At 36.4% G+C, this 15,570-nt stretch overlaps 1 protein-coding gene across 5 annotated transcripts in view; it reads left to right on the forward strand.

The window, feature by feature from the left end:
- ARFGEF1 (ARF guanine nucleotide exchange factor 1) overlaps positions 1-15,570 on the forward strand; it is a gene marked incomplete at both ends in the record, with an annotated part of 145,610 nt that overhangs the window by 57,386 nt on the left and 72,654 nt on the right. For all 5 annotated transcript variants that reach the window (XM_080694651.1, XM_080694654.1, XM_080694653.1 and 2 more), the window contains 4 exons: positions 4,810-4,909; positions 5,019-5,158; positions 5,266-5,379; positions 10,772-10,968. In XM_080694651.1, the coding sequence (XP_080550777.1) occupies positions 4,810-4,909; positions 5,019-5,158; positions 5,266-5,379; positions 10,772-10,968 (551 nt within the window). The remainder of the gene's footprint in view (positions 1-4,809; positions 4,910-5,018; positions 5,159-5,265; positions 5,380-10,771; positions 10,969-15,570) is intronic.

Below are 15,570 nucleotides of genomic sequence, written 5' to 3' on the forward strand. Positions count from 1 at the left end.
TTAAACTGTTGTTTTGATCAAGACAGTTCATGTTTTAGATAAATCTTTTTTATGTTCATCAGTTTTCACATCTATATTATGTGTGATATGAGATGCAGGTTATATTTTAAATTTTGTTAATTTTTTATTTTATCTTATCTCAAAACTAATTCATTGTCAGGCATGGTGGCATATTCTTGTAATCCCCTCGTTTGGGAGGCGGAGACAGGAGGATCGCGCAGGTTCACAGCCAGCAGTGCTGGCTTAAGAGACCCTGTTTCCAAGTAAAAAAGTATAAAAATAGGTCTGGGAGTGTAACCCGGAGGTAGAGGGCTTCCAGGAACCCCAATACCACCAAAAAGCCAAAACAAAACAAAACTAAACTAATTCATTGGCTCAGTGAAAAGAACAAATGATTATTTTTAAGAATCATGAGATGGCTAAAATAGCCATATATCTTTTGTGTGTGTGTATGTGTGTGTGGAACTGGGGATGGAACCCAGGGGGCCTTCTACCTCTGAGCTACATTCCCAGACTTATTTTATATTTTATTTGGAAGCAGTATCTCACTTAGTTGCTGAGAACATCACCAAGTAGCTAAGGCTGGCTTCAAACCTGTGCAATCCTCCTGTCCCAGCCTCCCAAATGCTGGGATTACAAGTGTGCGCCACCACACCAGGCTTTAACCATATATCTTTTTATATTAATGTTCTGTAATATCTATTTAAATTTGTTCAGAACATTTTTATGGGAGTGAAACATGATAAACACAATAGTTTACCTAATGGGCCTTAAAATATTGGCCATAATTTTGTACAGAAACAATTTTTATTGCCTATATATGTCATCAAGTATTAGAAGTTTTACATGTGTCTTTTAAAATAATACAAGACATTTAGGAATAGTCACTCTTTTTACATAGTTTTTTTTCTCATTACCTTCAGAAACTTCATTAAAACAAATTTTAGAACTTCTAGTTACTTTTGTAACTAGAAACAAATTGACAGAGAATTTTAGAGGACTTAGTGCAGCCAATTACTTACAGATTTTTGAGCATCAAGACTCTCATAAGGACTGTTTAGTTGGTTGTGAATATAAATTCTTAATGGGCCTAAGAATCCTAAAAATAATTTAATTTGTAAGGTAGGTGTGGTGATGCACACTTGTAATCCCAATACTTGGGAGGCTGAGACAGGAAGATTACAGATTCAGAGCCAGCCTTGACACTTAGCAAGGCCCTCCACAACTTAGTGAGAACGCCGTTTCCAAATAAGAAATAACATCAGGCTTGGGGTTTAGCTCAGAGGTAGAATGCCTCTGGGTTCACCCAAGTGCCAAAATAATAATAATGATAATAATAATCACAAAAACAATAATTTTAGTTGTGATTGGTAAGAAATTGTAGATTCTCATTACAAAATTGATACAGTATTGTTCTGAGGTTTTAGAAATCAGGTATATTTTACTCTCTGTTATCCCTTAAGGGGAGGTAATGAGGGTAAATGAGATGAATATAAATACACTTTTGAAAATATTAAACATTACTCTAATTCGGGACAAGTTTCGTTCCACTTGGAGAAAATCTAGCATATGATTTATAAAATGCTAAAATTGAAAAAAAATTATTATATATATATATATATTTTTTTTCTTTTGTTTGATGGTACTGAGGGTGGAACCCTTCTACCTCCGGGCTATACTCCCAGACCTATTTTACATATTTTTCTTTTATTTGGAAACAGGGTCTCTTAAGCCAGCAAGGCTGGCTTCGAACCTGCCTGATCCTCCTTTCTCCTCCTCCCAAGCGCGGGGATTACAAGCATGCACCACCACGCCTGGCTTATATTTTTCTTTTTATTGCTGCATTGTAGTAATACATCTTAATGGAGAACAAGATGGTAGAAGCATACATGCACATATCACCCATTTACCCCTTCCCAATTCCCACGTTTTCCCCATGTTTGTTTTAATGATTGACTTTAACATGTTTATGCATGTACTTTAGGAAATTTACCATGTTTGTTTTAATGATTGACTTTAACATGTTTATGCATGTACTTTAGGAAATTTACCATGTTTGTTTTAATGATTGACTTTAACATGTTTATGCATGTACTTTAGGAAATTTCCCCTTTCCCTCCTCCTATCCTCCTCATTGAGTTACCTTATTGCCTCACCTATAGATGACCCATTTTCTCCCTATATTCCACATAGTAGGGAGAGCATTCAATTTCTTATTTTTTGTGACTGACTAATCTCATTTAGCATAATATTTTTCAGTTCCATTCATTTCCCTGTAAATGACTTCATTTTATTCTTCTTTATGGCTGAGTAAAATCCCATTGTGTACATATTCCATAGTTTTGTAATCCATTCATCTGTTGATAGATATCTTGACTGGTTCCGTAGTTTGGGAGTTGTGAATTATGCAGCTATGAACATCGATACGCATGCATTAGTTTGGTAGTTTGATTTCCATTCTTTTGGGTAGATACCAGGAAGTGGTATTGCTGGATCATATGATAGGTTCGTTCCGATTCTTCTGAGAATCCTACATGCTGTTTTCCAAAGTGGTTGCACTAATTTGCAATCCCACCAACAATGTATTAGAGTTTCCACTTCTCCACATCCTTGCTAGGATTTGTTGTTGTTTGTGTTTTGAATGATTGCCATTCTAGTTGGAGTTAGGTGAAATCTCAGGGTAGTTTTGATTTGCATGTCTCTGATTGCTAATTATGTTGAACATTTTTTCATACATTTATTGGCCATTTGAATTTGTTCCTTTGTGAAGTGTCTATTTAGTTCACTTGCCCATTTTTGGATTGGGTTATTTGTTTTTTTAGTGGTGAGTTTCTTGAGTTCTCTGTATATTCTAGATATTAGTCCTCTGTGGGAGGAGTAGGTGGCAAAAATTCTCTCCCATTCTGTTGGCTCTCTATTGATGTTCTTGATAGTTTCCTTTGCTGTCAAAAGCTCTTTAGTTTATTGAAATCCCACTTATTGATCCTTCTTTTAATTTCTTATGGTTTTGGGGTCTTGTTGAGAAAAATTTTACCTTTGCCTATGTGTTGCAGTGTTGGACCTATGCCCTTTTCAAGGAGCTTCAAGATCTCTGGTCTTATTTCCAAGACTTTGATCCATGTTGAATTGACTATGAAGATTTATTTATGGGAATACTCACTTCAGAGTCTCTGTAATGTGAATTTTTCCTTGTGCATTAAATTCATACCTATTTCAGAAAGTTCCAGTTTACTTACAACTTTTAAGGCATACATTTATTATATGACAACAGTGAATGCTTACTTGCCTTGCATTGTGGACACAGTGCTCAGCAAGAGAGGCCTGATTTCAATTTTTTTAGAGTTTACAGTCCATAGTGTGAGTATGATAGAGCTATTATCATAATATATACATTCTGTGTGCTTTGGAAATCATTAAAAGTTTGATTTTTTTTTAAGATCCCCAGCATGTTATATTACAGTGAAAAGATTTTGCATATCAGTTCAATTAAATAAATCATAGATAGTTGCTAAAATTTTTTTTCTGTCTCCAAATCTGTTATTTATTTATAAATCAGAGTTCCAAACTTTCTAATTTTTAGCATTAGAGCCTTAATTTTTTCATGGTGCACTTAAAATATCTAGATCTGGGCTTGGTGGCACAGGCTTGTAATTCTAGTACTTGGGAGGCTGAGACAGAAGGATGGCAGGTTTCAAGTCAGCCTTGGCAACTAAGCAAGGCCCTGTTTCTAAATAAATCAGTTGGGCTTGGGGTGTAGTTCAGAGGTAGAATGCCTCTGGGTTCAATTCCCTGTACCACAAAAAAGAAAGAAATACCTTGCAGTTCATTTATTAAGCAGCTAGGGCCAGACTAAACACATTTGTTTTAACTTATTGACCCATTTCATGAAAAAAATAAATAGAGCAGGAGGTGTAGGTCAGAGGTCAAATGCCATGGGTTCTATCCCCAGACACACACACACACACACACACACACACACACACACACACACACACAGTCCATAGGAAGTACTCTTATTAAGCAGTTAAGAAATGTGTTGAGTTTTGTGAAAGCCAAAGGAATACTTAATCCTTGGGAGGAGAGAATGTCAGTCATCTTATATTATTAATGTGATTATCTATGGATTCATAACATGTGTTCCATGAATGCTAATGTGTATTCTTTCTTTAGTCACAGTCACTTCCAAATAAATTTGAACTTGAAAGTACTTAGCTGTTATGTAGAAATTTTTTTTTTATTAGTTAAGTTCGTTGTGCTTAATATTATCTGGTGTAAAGAATAATGACAAATAGTATGTATGTACTTTTCAGGCAATTAAGATTTTCACTTTTGTGAGTAATCAGAAAAATAAGGCAATCTATAAGAATCAGGCCCTTTTCATTGTTTGAATTTCAGTTACATTTAAATCTAGGAACAGTTAAGCCTGCCCAGTATTAGAATGTCTGAAAAATGTAACTAATAAACATAATATAGATTATTTTCTTTGAGAGGATTAAGAAAGGAAGCATGAATTAGTTTTATAATTATGTTCAAGAGATTATCAACTAGATGAATTTTAGATCTTTTCATACTTCAGTTCTATCAACTGTGTGATAGTAAATAAAAGTCAACATTGTATTGTGCTGATATTAGAAGAACAGGGTTAAGTCACCCACCCAGGTTACTCTACACCTGATATTTTAGAGAAAGAACTCAAATGAGGTGAAGTCCAGAGAAGCCTGGGACCTAATGTCTGCTCTATATCTTTGATATATACATTTTAAAAATGAACATACAACTGAATTCTAAACATTTTTTTCTTAATCACAGGTATTCTTTAAAGAAATATTTCTATACATTTTGGAAACTTCTACAAGCTCATTTGATCATAAATGGATGGTTATTCAGACACTGACAAGGATTTGTGCAGGTATTTGAAATTATTCTTTTTTATTGTATATTAATAAAATATTTCAAATGCCAAATATATTCACATACTAGTGGCATTTTGTTAAAATTAATATGTTATATTGTTACAGATGCTCAGAGTGTAGTGGATATTTATGTAAACTATGACTGTGACTTAAATGCAGCAAATATATTTGAAAGGCTAGTAAATGATCTATCAAAAATTGCTCAAGGAAGGGGCAGTCAAGAACTTGGTATGAGTAATGTTCAGGTAGGAACTTTAAAAGCACTTTCAAATTTAAACTTTGCCATGGAAGAGGCATGCATTTTCCTTAAAAGATCTTTTTGTTTTTATTCAACGTATGAATTGTTTTCTAGGAGTTGAGTCTGCGGAAGAAAGGTTTAGAATGCTTGGTGTCAATTTTAAAGTGTATGGTTGAATGGAGTAAGGATCAGTATGTGAATCCCAACTCTCAGACGACTCTTGGTAAGGTGATGTTTTAAGTTCTATAATAATTCGTTATTTTAAGTAAATGATACTTTGGAGGATAGTTGCAGATGCCATTAAATAGGTTTGTGACGTATTTATTCACTTAGCTGATGAAAAATATTCTTTGTTATTCAAATAACTAGCTTTAAAGTTGTTTCTAATTTACTTTTTATTTTTTTTAATTACTATTTTTTTAAATTAAAAATTTTTTTTTTATTGGTGCACTGTATTCATACATCATAATGGGATTAAAAAAAAACTTGTGTAGACATACATGCACACAACGCCCAGTTAGCCCCTACCTGATCCCCACCCCGTTCCCTCATCATCCCTCCTTCCCATGCTTGGCTTAGTGGTTGACATCTAATATTATAGTAATTTATCCAAAATTAACAATGTTAATGTCACATAACAAATTCATTTGTTTGATATCAAGCTTTTGATCACTTAGAGATAACATTTCAATATTTCTTTTTGCTTTCTTTCTTACCAGAGGATTTTTTTTTTTTTTTTTTTTTTTTTTTTTGGTGGTACTGGGGTTCCTGGAAGCCCTTCTACCTCTGGTATACACTCCCACGGGCTACACTCCCAGACCTATTTTTTAACATTTTTATGTGGAAACAGAGTCTCTTAAGCCAGCAAGGCTGGCTCCCAACCAGCGCCATCCTCCTGTCTCCGCCTCCCAAGCGCGGGGATTACAAGCGTGTGCCACCACGCCCGCCCCAGAGGATACTTTTTAAGGTGAAACTATCATACATTTATTTATTTATTTTTCAGAAAAAATCTATCCTAACATGAAATATGAACTCTACATACTCAAAACAATCTCGAAAAAGAACAAAGCTAGAAGATGTACATTTTCTGATTGCGAACCTTAAAGAGCTACAATAATTGAAACAGTGTAGTACTGCTATAAAGGCAGATATATAAACAGTGGAGTAAAATAAAAAGCCTAGAAATAAATTCTTCCATATATGGTCATTTTTGACAAGGTTTCCAAGAACATTTGGTGAAGGAAATGATAATTTTTCACTAAATATTGTTGAAAAATAATAATTACATGAAAAAGAATAAAAGTGGACCCTTACCTAACACCATATACAAATATTAACTCAAAATAGATAAAAGACCTAAATGTAAATCTTAAGATTATAAACTTTTAGAAGAAAACCTGGGTCCTAAAACTTCACAACATTGAAATTGGCAGTGATTTCTTGGATATGATTTCAAAGGCACATGCAACAAAAGAATAAACAAACTTCCTAAAAAAAAAATTGTACATCCAAAGACAATGTAAACAGAGTTAAAAGTTACTAATAGGATGGGATAAAATATTTCCAAATGCTATATCTGAAGGTATATTAATATTCCAAATAGAAATCCTAAAAATTAGCAACAATAAAAGCAAACAATACAATTTAGAAGTAGGTAAAAGACTAACATAAATAATGAACCTCTAAAGATAACCAATCTAAGTTGTCTGCTGGATGGAAAATCTTATTTCTCTGGTTCTGGTGTATATTGAGTATTTTCTCTAGTGCTGGTTTTGAAGACATAAATTCCTTCAGTTTCTGTTTGTCATGGAAGCTTCTTATTTCCCCATCTAATTTGATAGAAAGTTTTGCTGGGTAGGTCATTTTTGGCTGGAAGTTGTTTTCTTTCAGAGTTTGGAATATGTTACTCCAAGGCCTTCTGGCTTTCATGACTTGGTATGGGAAGTCTCGAGAGATTCTAATTGGTTTGCCTCTGAATGTCACTTAGCCTTTTGTTTTTGTTGCCTTTAAGATTCTCTGCTTGGCTTCTACATTGGTCATTTTGACAATTATGTAGCGTGGGGAACCTCTTCTCTGATCCTGTCTAATGGGAGTTCTATGAGTTTCCTGGACCTGTATATCAACCTCTTGCTCTATGTTTGGAAATTTTTCTATTATTTCTTTGAAGAGATTATTGATCCCTTTGGTTCACCTTCTTTTCCCTCCTCTATTCCATTTATTCTTAGGTTAGCTTTCTTAAAATGGGCCCATATTTCTTCAATGTCAGATTTCTGCTGTCTGATTTTTTTTTCTAAGTTATAAATTATGCATTCGTTTTTGGAGTGATCATCTTCTAGGAGCGAGATTCTGTCCTCCATGTGGTCTAATCAATTGTTTATACTTTGAATTGAGGCCTTTACCTCAATGATCTCATCGTTTATTTCTTTTAGAATCTCTAAATTCTTTTCAAAGGTCCTGTATTATTTCTACAGTTATACTCCTGATTTGATCTTCTGGAGATCTCTGAATTTCTGTGTTATCAGGTTCTGATAATATGGGGTTGTGGGCATTCATTGCTCTATTGTTGTTCCTCTTTTCCCATGATTTCAGAATTTTGTGCCTTCCCTGGGTCACTACGTCTTCACTTAGGGTGCTCTGGATCTCAAGTTTGTGGTAATCTCAGCTGCCATTACTCCTTTACTGGGTTGTATCACCAAGTCTCAGACCCAGGGAGTTAATCGAGGCTGCACAAGACCATGGGAGTGCCAGGTTGGGCGTTTTCCCACGGGGAGCTACAACTAGGGTGTGGTATCTCTGCCACTGCTACTCCTTCACTGGGTTGGACTGCTAAGTCTCAGGCCCAAGGAGATTATCAAAACTGCGCAAGTCCCTGGGAGTGCAGTACAGGGATTTCTCCTTTAGGGGGTCACAATTTCACTTATAGTTATTGTGCCCACTGATCTGGAGCTGTCACAGGCGTGGTGAACTCGCTGTTGCTGCTGGCAATATGGCGTCGCTGTCACGCCCTCGGCCGTGAGGCTGACATATTTCTTTTCTGGTTTTGAGCTCTGTTCTGAGTCCCTGGAAGGCGTGATGAGCTTGGCCACTGGGGGTTTTAGGCATTCTTTGCGCTGAAAGAACTGCTGAATTTCACCTGAATGATTCACAGCTGCTCCCTTCAGCTCCTTGTTTACCTTTCCTCTCTGGAGCCTGGTGCTCTGAGGGAAGATGGTGCAGGCGCGGCTCCACTGCTGCATTGCAGGGTTGATTTCTTTTCTGGTCTCTGGTTGTTTTTCAAGTCTTTTTTTCTCCGTTCCTTGTGTTTACATTTTTTATTTCTCTGTTGCTAGTGTTTTTTGGCTATGAAAAGCACTGATTTTGTGGCAATAGAAATCGAGGTTTTTTTTTTTTTTTTTGGTTGTACTGGGGTTCCTGGAAGCCCTTCTACCTCCGGGCTACACTCCCAGACCTATTTTATATTTTTTATTTAGAAACAGGGTCTCCTAAGCCAGCGCGCGCGGCTGGCTTCGAACCTGCGCAATCCTCCTGTCTCCGCCTCCCAAGTGCGGGGATTACAAGCGTGCGCCACCACGCCCGGCAGAAATCGAGTTTTAACAGGACTTGTAAATGCCGCTTTTCTCAGTTGCCATCTTCCCAGAAGTCCCTTGTTTCCAATGTAGTTATTTTTCTTATTTTATTTTTAGGTAAGATCTTGCTAAGTTCCCCAGGCTGACCTTGTGCTTGAAATCCTCCTGCTTTGGTCTCCCGAGTAGCTGGTGTTACAGGAGTTCACCACTATGCCGGTGTGAATTTAGTTAATTTTCAAATTAACTATAGCAATATTTTATATAGTATATGAAATAAGGCATATTTATATAGTTTTGTTTTAAAAAGAAATATATAAAATTCACCTTTGTTTGAAACAGATTCTCAGGGCTACACTAGTGTTGTTTTAGCTATGAGTCCTATGCGAGAAAACTAAAATTCTTCCACATGAGACATGAACTTAAAGCAAGAATCTGGTGGTTATAAAGCACTTTAGCTGCAAAAAAGAACATTTCCCAAGGATGCAAACTGTACACATAAAAATTATACCATGTTTTAATATTAAAATATTTATTATTGCACCTTTAATACTTTATAGCAGTTACTTAAGCAACATCAAAATACCTCACCTTATTAAAAATTTATTTTTCTTTCACATCTTCCTTTGATAGAATACAACAGTGTTGTTCCCTTTTCTTTTTTTTATTTTTTGCAGTACTGGGGATTGAACTCAGGGGAGTGATAACTATGAGCTTCATCCCCAGCCCTATTTTTTTACTACTTATTTTGAAACAGGGTCTCACTAAGTTGTAGAGGGCCTCATTAAGTAGCTGAGGCTGGCTGTGAACTTGGAATTTTCCTGTCTCAGCCTTCAAAATACTGGAATTACAAGTGTACGCCACCACCTCTGGCTCTAGTGGTCCCTTTTCAATGTTTTTACTTTCCTTGGTTTCAGTTCTCTGTGGTAAACTCCAATCTGAAAATATTAAATGGGAAGTTTCAGAAATAAACAGTTCATAGATTTTAAGGTGTCCACTGATTTTAGTAGTGTGATGAAATCTTCTCCCATCCCACTTCATTCTGCCTGAGACATTAAATCATCCCTATTTCCAGAGTATCCATGCCATATATGCAACCTGCCCACTAGTCCCTTAGGTGCCTTCTCAGTTATCAGATCAATTGAAGTGGTATTAAAATGCTTAAAAATTCATTTAATCCTTTTTTGGAACCCAGGGGCATTCTACCTTCGAGCTACAACCCCAGGCCTTTTTTTTTTTTCTATATTTTATTTGGAAACAGGATCTCACTGAGTGGCAAATGACCTCACTAAGTAGCTGAGGCAGTCAGTGAACAGTGATCCTCCTGTCTCAGCTTTCCATATGCTGAGATTATAAGCGTGCACCACCATGCCTGGCTTCATCAAACCCTTATTTTACTTAATAATGGCCCCAAAGCCTACAGAGTAATGATGCTGGCAATTGGAATATACCAAAAAGAAGCTGTTATGTGAACAGGGGAAAGCTCTGACTTAGTATGAAAGAAAAAATTATATGCTGAGGTTATTGAAGTCCAGTACAAGCTGGGCATGGTGGTGCACGGTTGTAATCCCAGCATTTGGGAGGCTGACAGGATTGCAGTTTGAAGACAACCTCAGTTACTTATAGTGAATCCCTTTGCAACTCAGTGAGACCCTGTTTCAAACTAAAGAATAAAAAATAGGGTTGGGGTGTATGTAGCTCAGAGGTAGAATGCCCCTGGGTTCCATCCCCAGTACCACCAAATAAATAAATAGTCCAGTACAAATAGATATTTTAAGAAAGATATGCTGAGGTTGCTAAGTTGTCTGTAGTACAAGATATTTTTGAGGAACTTGGAGTGTATTTGTAATTGTTCTGTTTTGTTAATTATTTCTGTTAATTTACTCTTCATGCTTTATAAATTAAGTTTCATAGTACTTGGGTATAGAAACAAACATTTAAAATTCAGTACTATTCATAGCTTTAGGCATTCTCTGGGGGATCTTTGAATATATTCCTTGCAGATAAGAAGGGGATTACTTTAATATACTTCATCAGTTTTTCTTCTTACAGGTCAGGAAAAACCCTCAGAACAAGAGACAAATGAAATCAAACACCCTGAGACAATAAACAGATACGGAAGTTTAAACTCCCTGGAGTCAACATCATCATCAGGCATAGGCAGCTACAGTACACAGATGTCTGGCACTGATAATCCAGAACAATTTGAGGTCCTAAAGCAACAAAAAGAAATAATAGAACAAGGAATAGATTTGTAAGTGTCAAATTTTAAGGAGGAATGTTATAGAATATTCTGTCAGAAATGTGTTACCTCTACCCTGGGTTTTTCTATATCTTCTCATTAGTTTTTATTCCTTTGTTATAAACAACTTTCAAATGAGTAAAATGGTGATTCTTTTTTTTTTTTTTTTTTTTTTTTGCACCAGGGGTATTCAACCTCTGAGCTACACCCCCTGCCTTATTTTTTATTCTTTATTTTGAGGCAGAGTCTCACTAAGTTGCAGAGGGCCTCACTAATTAGCTGAGGCTGTCCGCGAACCACGATCCTCTGGTCTCAATTTCTGGAATGCTGGGATTACAAGCATGAGCCACCATGCCAGGCAGGTGAATAGTTTTAGTTCCAAGAATTCTAATGACTCCTTACTTAGCTTCCCCCTCTTCATTATAGTCTATCCCAGACAGACTGAAATGCCCAGCCCTTCTTGTCATATAGATTGGTTTTGTACCATATATTTTGTGCTTTCTCCCCCCTTCCTCCCTCCACTCCACTTCTTTCCTCTCCCCTCCCCTCTCCTCACTCTCCCTCCCTCTCTCTCTCCCTTCCTTTCTTCCCTCTCTCACTCCTGTATTGAGGATTGATCCCAAAGGATTCTACCTCTAAGCTGTACCCAGCCCTATTTTATTTTTATTTTGAAACAAGTTCTCGCTGGGTTGATGAGAGCCTCACTCTCACCAGAGACCCTCCTGTTGCAGCCTCCCAAGTACTGGGATCACAGGTGTTGCATCATTGCACCTGAAATATCATGTGCTTTGGTGAACATCATCTCTTCAGTCTCTCATTGTTCATTTTTTTCAGTTATGAAATTATTATATTTCCTAAAGTAGATGACAGTTCAAAAGATTAAAGTGTGAAACTTATATTAGAGGTAGCATTGTGCCTTTGTAGGTTTTATATTTCCTCCAGTTGGTTTACAAGGATACTGTTCTTATTAGTGATAGATTCTTGTTATTTATGTTTAGAAGTTAATGAGATGATCAGTAACTGTTCGTATTAGTGATAGACTCTTTATTAATTTCATTTTTAGAAGTTAATGAGATGATCATCTCCACCCCCCTTTTTTGCGGTACTGGGTATGGAACCCAGAGGCACTCTACCTCCAAGCTACACTTCTGGTCCTATTTTTCATTCCTTTTCTTTTTTGAAACAGGGTCTCAGTGAGTTGTGAAGGGCCTTGCTAAGTTGCTGAGGCTGTCCATGAACCACGATCCTCCAGTCTCCACCTCCTGAATGCTGAGATTACAAGCGTACACCACCACGCCCAGCCGGTCATCTCCCTTTCCAATGTGGCTTACTATATCAGACCTTGATCTTGTGAATCAGTTTTCATGCCAAGTTTTGTGGTATCAACATGCTTTTGGACAATTTGGTGTGTGAATACCACCATGCTGCCTTTTTTCTTCATACTATCCTCTCTTCTTTCAAAGAGATGGAATATGAAAAAATGATACTGGTGGACTTTAACCATGGGTCCAGCTGTGGTTGTGGTAGAGTGCTTGCCTAGCATGTGCAGATACCTGGGTTTTATTCCCAGAACTGAGGGGGGGGTGTTAGGGGAGGGGGGGGATAAGCCTATCTACTACAGAGTATTTTAAAAACTCTCAGCAGGAGTGGTGGGGCACACCTCCCTGTAATCCTGTACTTGGTAGGTTGTGACAGGAGGATTGCAGGCTCAAGGCTAGCCTCAGCAACTTAGCCTAATGTAACCCTATTGATTGATTGATTGATTGATTGATTGCAGGTCTGGGGATAGAACCCAGGTGCATTCGACCTTCAAGCTACACCCCCTGCCCTCTTTTTTATTCTTTATTTTGAAACAGGGTCTCATTAAGTTGTGGGGGGCCACACTCAGTAGCTGAGGCTGTCCGTGAACTGCTATCCTCTGGTCTTAGCCTTCGAAATACTGGGATTGCAAGCGTGCAGCACTACGCCCAGTTAATGTAACTCTATTTCAAGACAAAAAAATAAGAAGGGCTGATGGTGTAGCATGGAGGTAGAACATCCTTGACTTCAAGGCCTAGTAACCCCCCAACTCATATATTTATTTGTTTTACTACTACTTGTTTGAAGAATTTCTTTCTGATACTTAAAGCAGTACTTTTTTTTTTTTTTTTTTTTTTTTTTTTGGTGGTACTGGGGTTCCTGGAAGCCCTTCTACCTCCGGGCTACACTCCCAGACCTATTTTTACATTTTTTTATTTGGAAACAGGGTCTCCTAAGCCAGCGCGATCCTCCTGTTTCTGCCTCCCAAGCGCGGGGATTACAAGCGTGCGCCACCACGCCCGGCGTAAATTTATGAGATCCTTCTTGTCTTTGTTCACAAATTTGTGTAAATAATCCATATATTTACAATATTCATACCAGTTATTCAAGTGAACAAAGACCAATAACTTTTTTTATCATTAATATAAATGAAATATTTGAGCTAGGCATGGCGGTGCACACTTGAGACTGGAGGATTGTGGTTCATGGACAGCCGCAGCTAGTTAGGCCCTCTGCAACTTAGTAAGACCCTATTTAAAAACTAAAGAATGAAAAATAAGGCTGGGGTTGTAGCTCGTAGGTAAAATGACTCTGGATTCCATCCCCAATCCTACAAAAAATAAAAATATAAAAATCAATAAAAAGAAATGGAATATTTGGAAATTAATCATGTTTATTCACATCACCACTGAATTTGTTATAAATGTCTACTATCTTTGGTTGGAGAATATTGACTCTACTCTTTCTTTTATCCACCATTGAGCACTACCAAGTAGTCCCAGTATATTGTATTTTTTTCAATAATAACATTTATTTTCTAGCCATTTTACAATGAAAATTTCATTATTTGAATTGAATCTGTAATAATACAACCCTCTTGTTTTTTCATCAGTTTTGGCAGTTTTAGAGGATACTTTAGTTTTCCTTCATAAGGCTATTAGCTTGGAATTCAATATTTCAAAGGTATATCAGCAAATCATAACCAGTGAATAGATTGTTGGAAAAAAAGAGTATAATTATGGATTTTCTACCATAGCATTCGTAGAACTGTTTTCCTCCAAGTGAAAGATCCTAACTGGGTCTTTATTGAACACTATTTTTACCACACAAGTCAGTTACAGCAATATCCTGATATGCCATACAGTGTCTAGAATATATAACCAAATTTTGACCTCTTATAAATTATTTCAGCAAATTGTACCTGTAATACATGATGATTATTTCATCTATTGTTAAGCATTCTTCGAATATACCAAATTTCTATACATTACTTATTTTTGTTTTTGGTACTAGCAGTTGAATCCAGTGTGTTTTACCTCTGAGCTACACCCAGCCCTATTTATATTTTATTTTGAAGGAGGATTTCACTATGTTGCTGAGTCTTACTAAGTTGCCAAGGTTAGCCTCAAACTTGCCATCTTCCTATCTCAGTATTCCAAGTACTGGGATTACAGGTGTGGCTTGCATGCCTGACTCATGCATGACTTTTGAATTTTTATTAGAGGATGAATTTTATCTTCAGTATTATCTTGCCATTCATTATTGTTACAAAAATGTATACTTCTCAGCTCCTGGAAATGATTTCTCAATATTGCATTTTTGATGATACATATATTCAAATCTTCATTATTTGACCAGTAGTTTCTTGTTGAGAATAGCTTAAGATAAACTGAAAACATGAATTGCTAAAAATGTTTTTAACTCATCAGTATCATAAGTACTTCAAAGTTATTATTACTTTATGCAGAATAGAATATATTGTATGTATCAGGTGTCAGTATTGCTTCAGAAATCTCTACCAGCCTGGAAGACTCCAGTGAAGTCTTTATTTTTTTTCCAAACATTCAGAATAAGTATTCTCTCTGATACTTTCTCTGGAGAACAAAAACATAGGTTACAGTTTGTTAATAAATAGCCATAAGTAGCAACACATTAGAGTTTATCAGGTAGCTGTATAGTACACTTCACAGTACTTTGTAATATACATTGCCCCAGTGTCTTATTAATAGCATTGCCATTTTCAATATTTGAAATACAGTATATTCCTTGAAAAAAGATGACAACCTGCTTTTGGAAAATACTTGCATGAATGCTTCTCTTTGTTTCTTTTTTTATTATTATTATCTTTTTGTGGCACTAGGGGATTGAATGCTGGTGGCAGTTTACCTTCAAGCAACACCCCTAGTCATTTTTATTTTTTACGTTGAAACAGATTCTCACTAAGTTACTAAGGCTGGTTGTGAACCTTCGCTCCTCCTGTCTCAGCCTTCCAAGAACTGGGATACAAGCCTACACCACTGCACTCTCAGCTGCATGAATGCATTTCTTAATTACATATCAGTTATGTATGTAATAATTTTGTTGAACATTTGGTAAAAGTAACTTTAAGTAGCTTATGCCATATTCATAGTGAATTTAAAAAATATGTTGAAACACTCTAATCATTCATTAATTGTCTCAAAGGAATAGAACTTTTAAAAACATAATCTTTTTTTTTTTTTTTGGTGCTATTTTACACTATTTTGAAACAGGGTCTCACTAAGTTGCTGAGAGCCTCATTCAGTAGCTGAGGCTGGCTTCGACCTGTGTGATCCT

This window comes from Muscardinus avellanarius (assembly GCF_963383645.1).
Source record: "Muscardinus avellanarius genome assembly, chromosome: 4".
Taxonomy (NCBI): Eukaryota; Metazoa; Chordata; class Mammalia; order Rodentia; family Gliridae; genus Muscardinus; species Muscardinus avellanarius.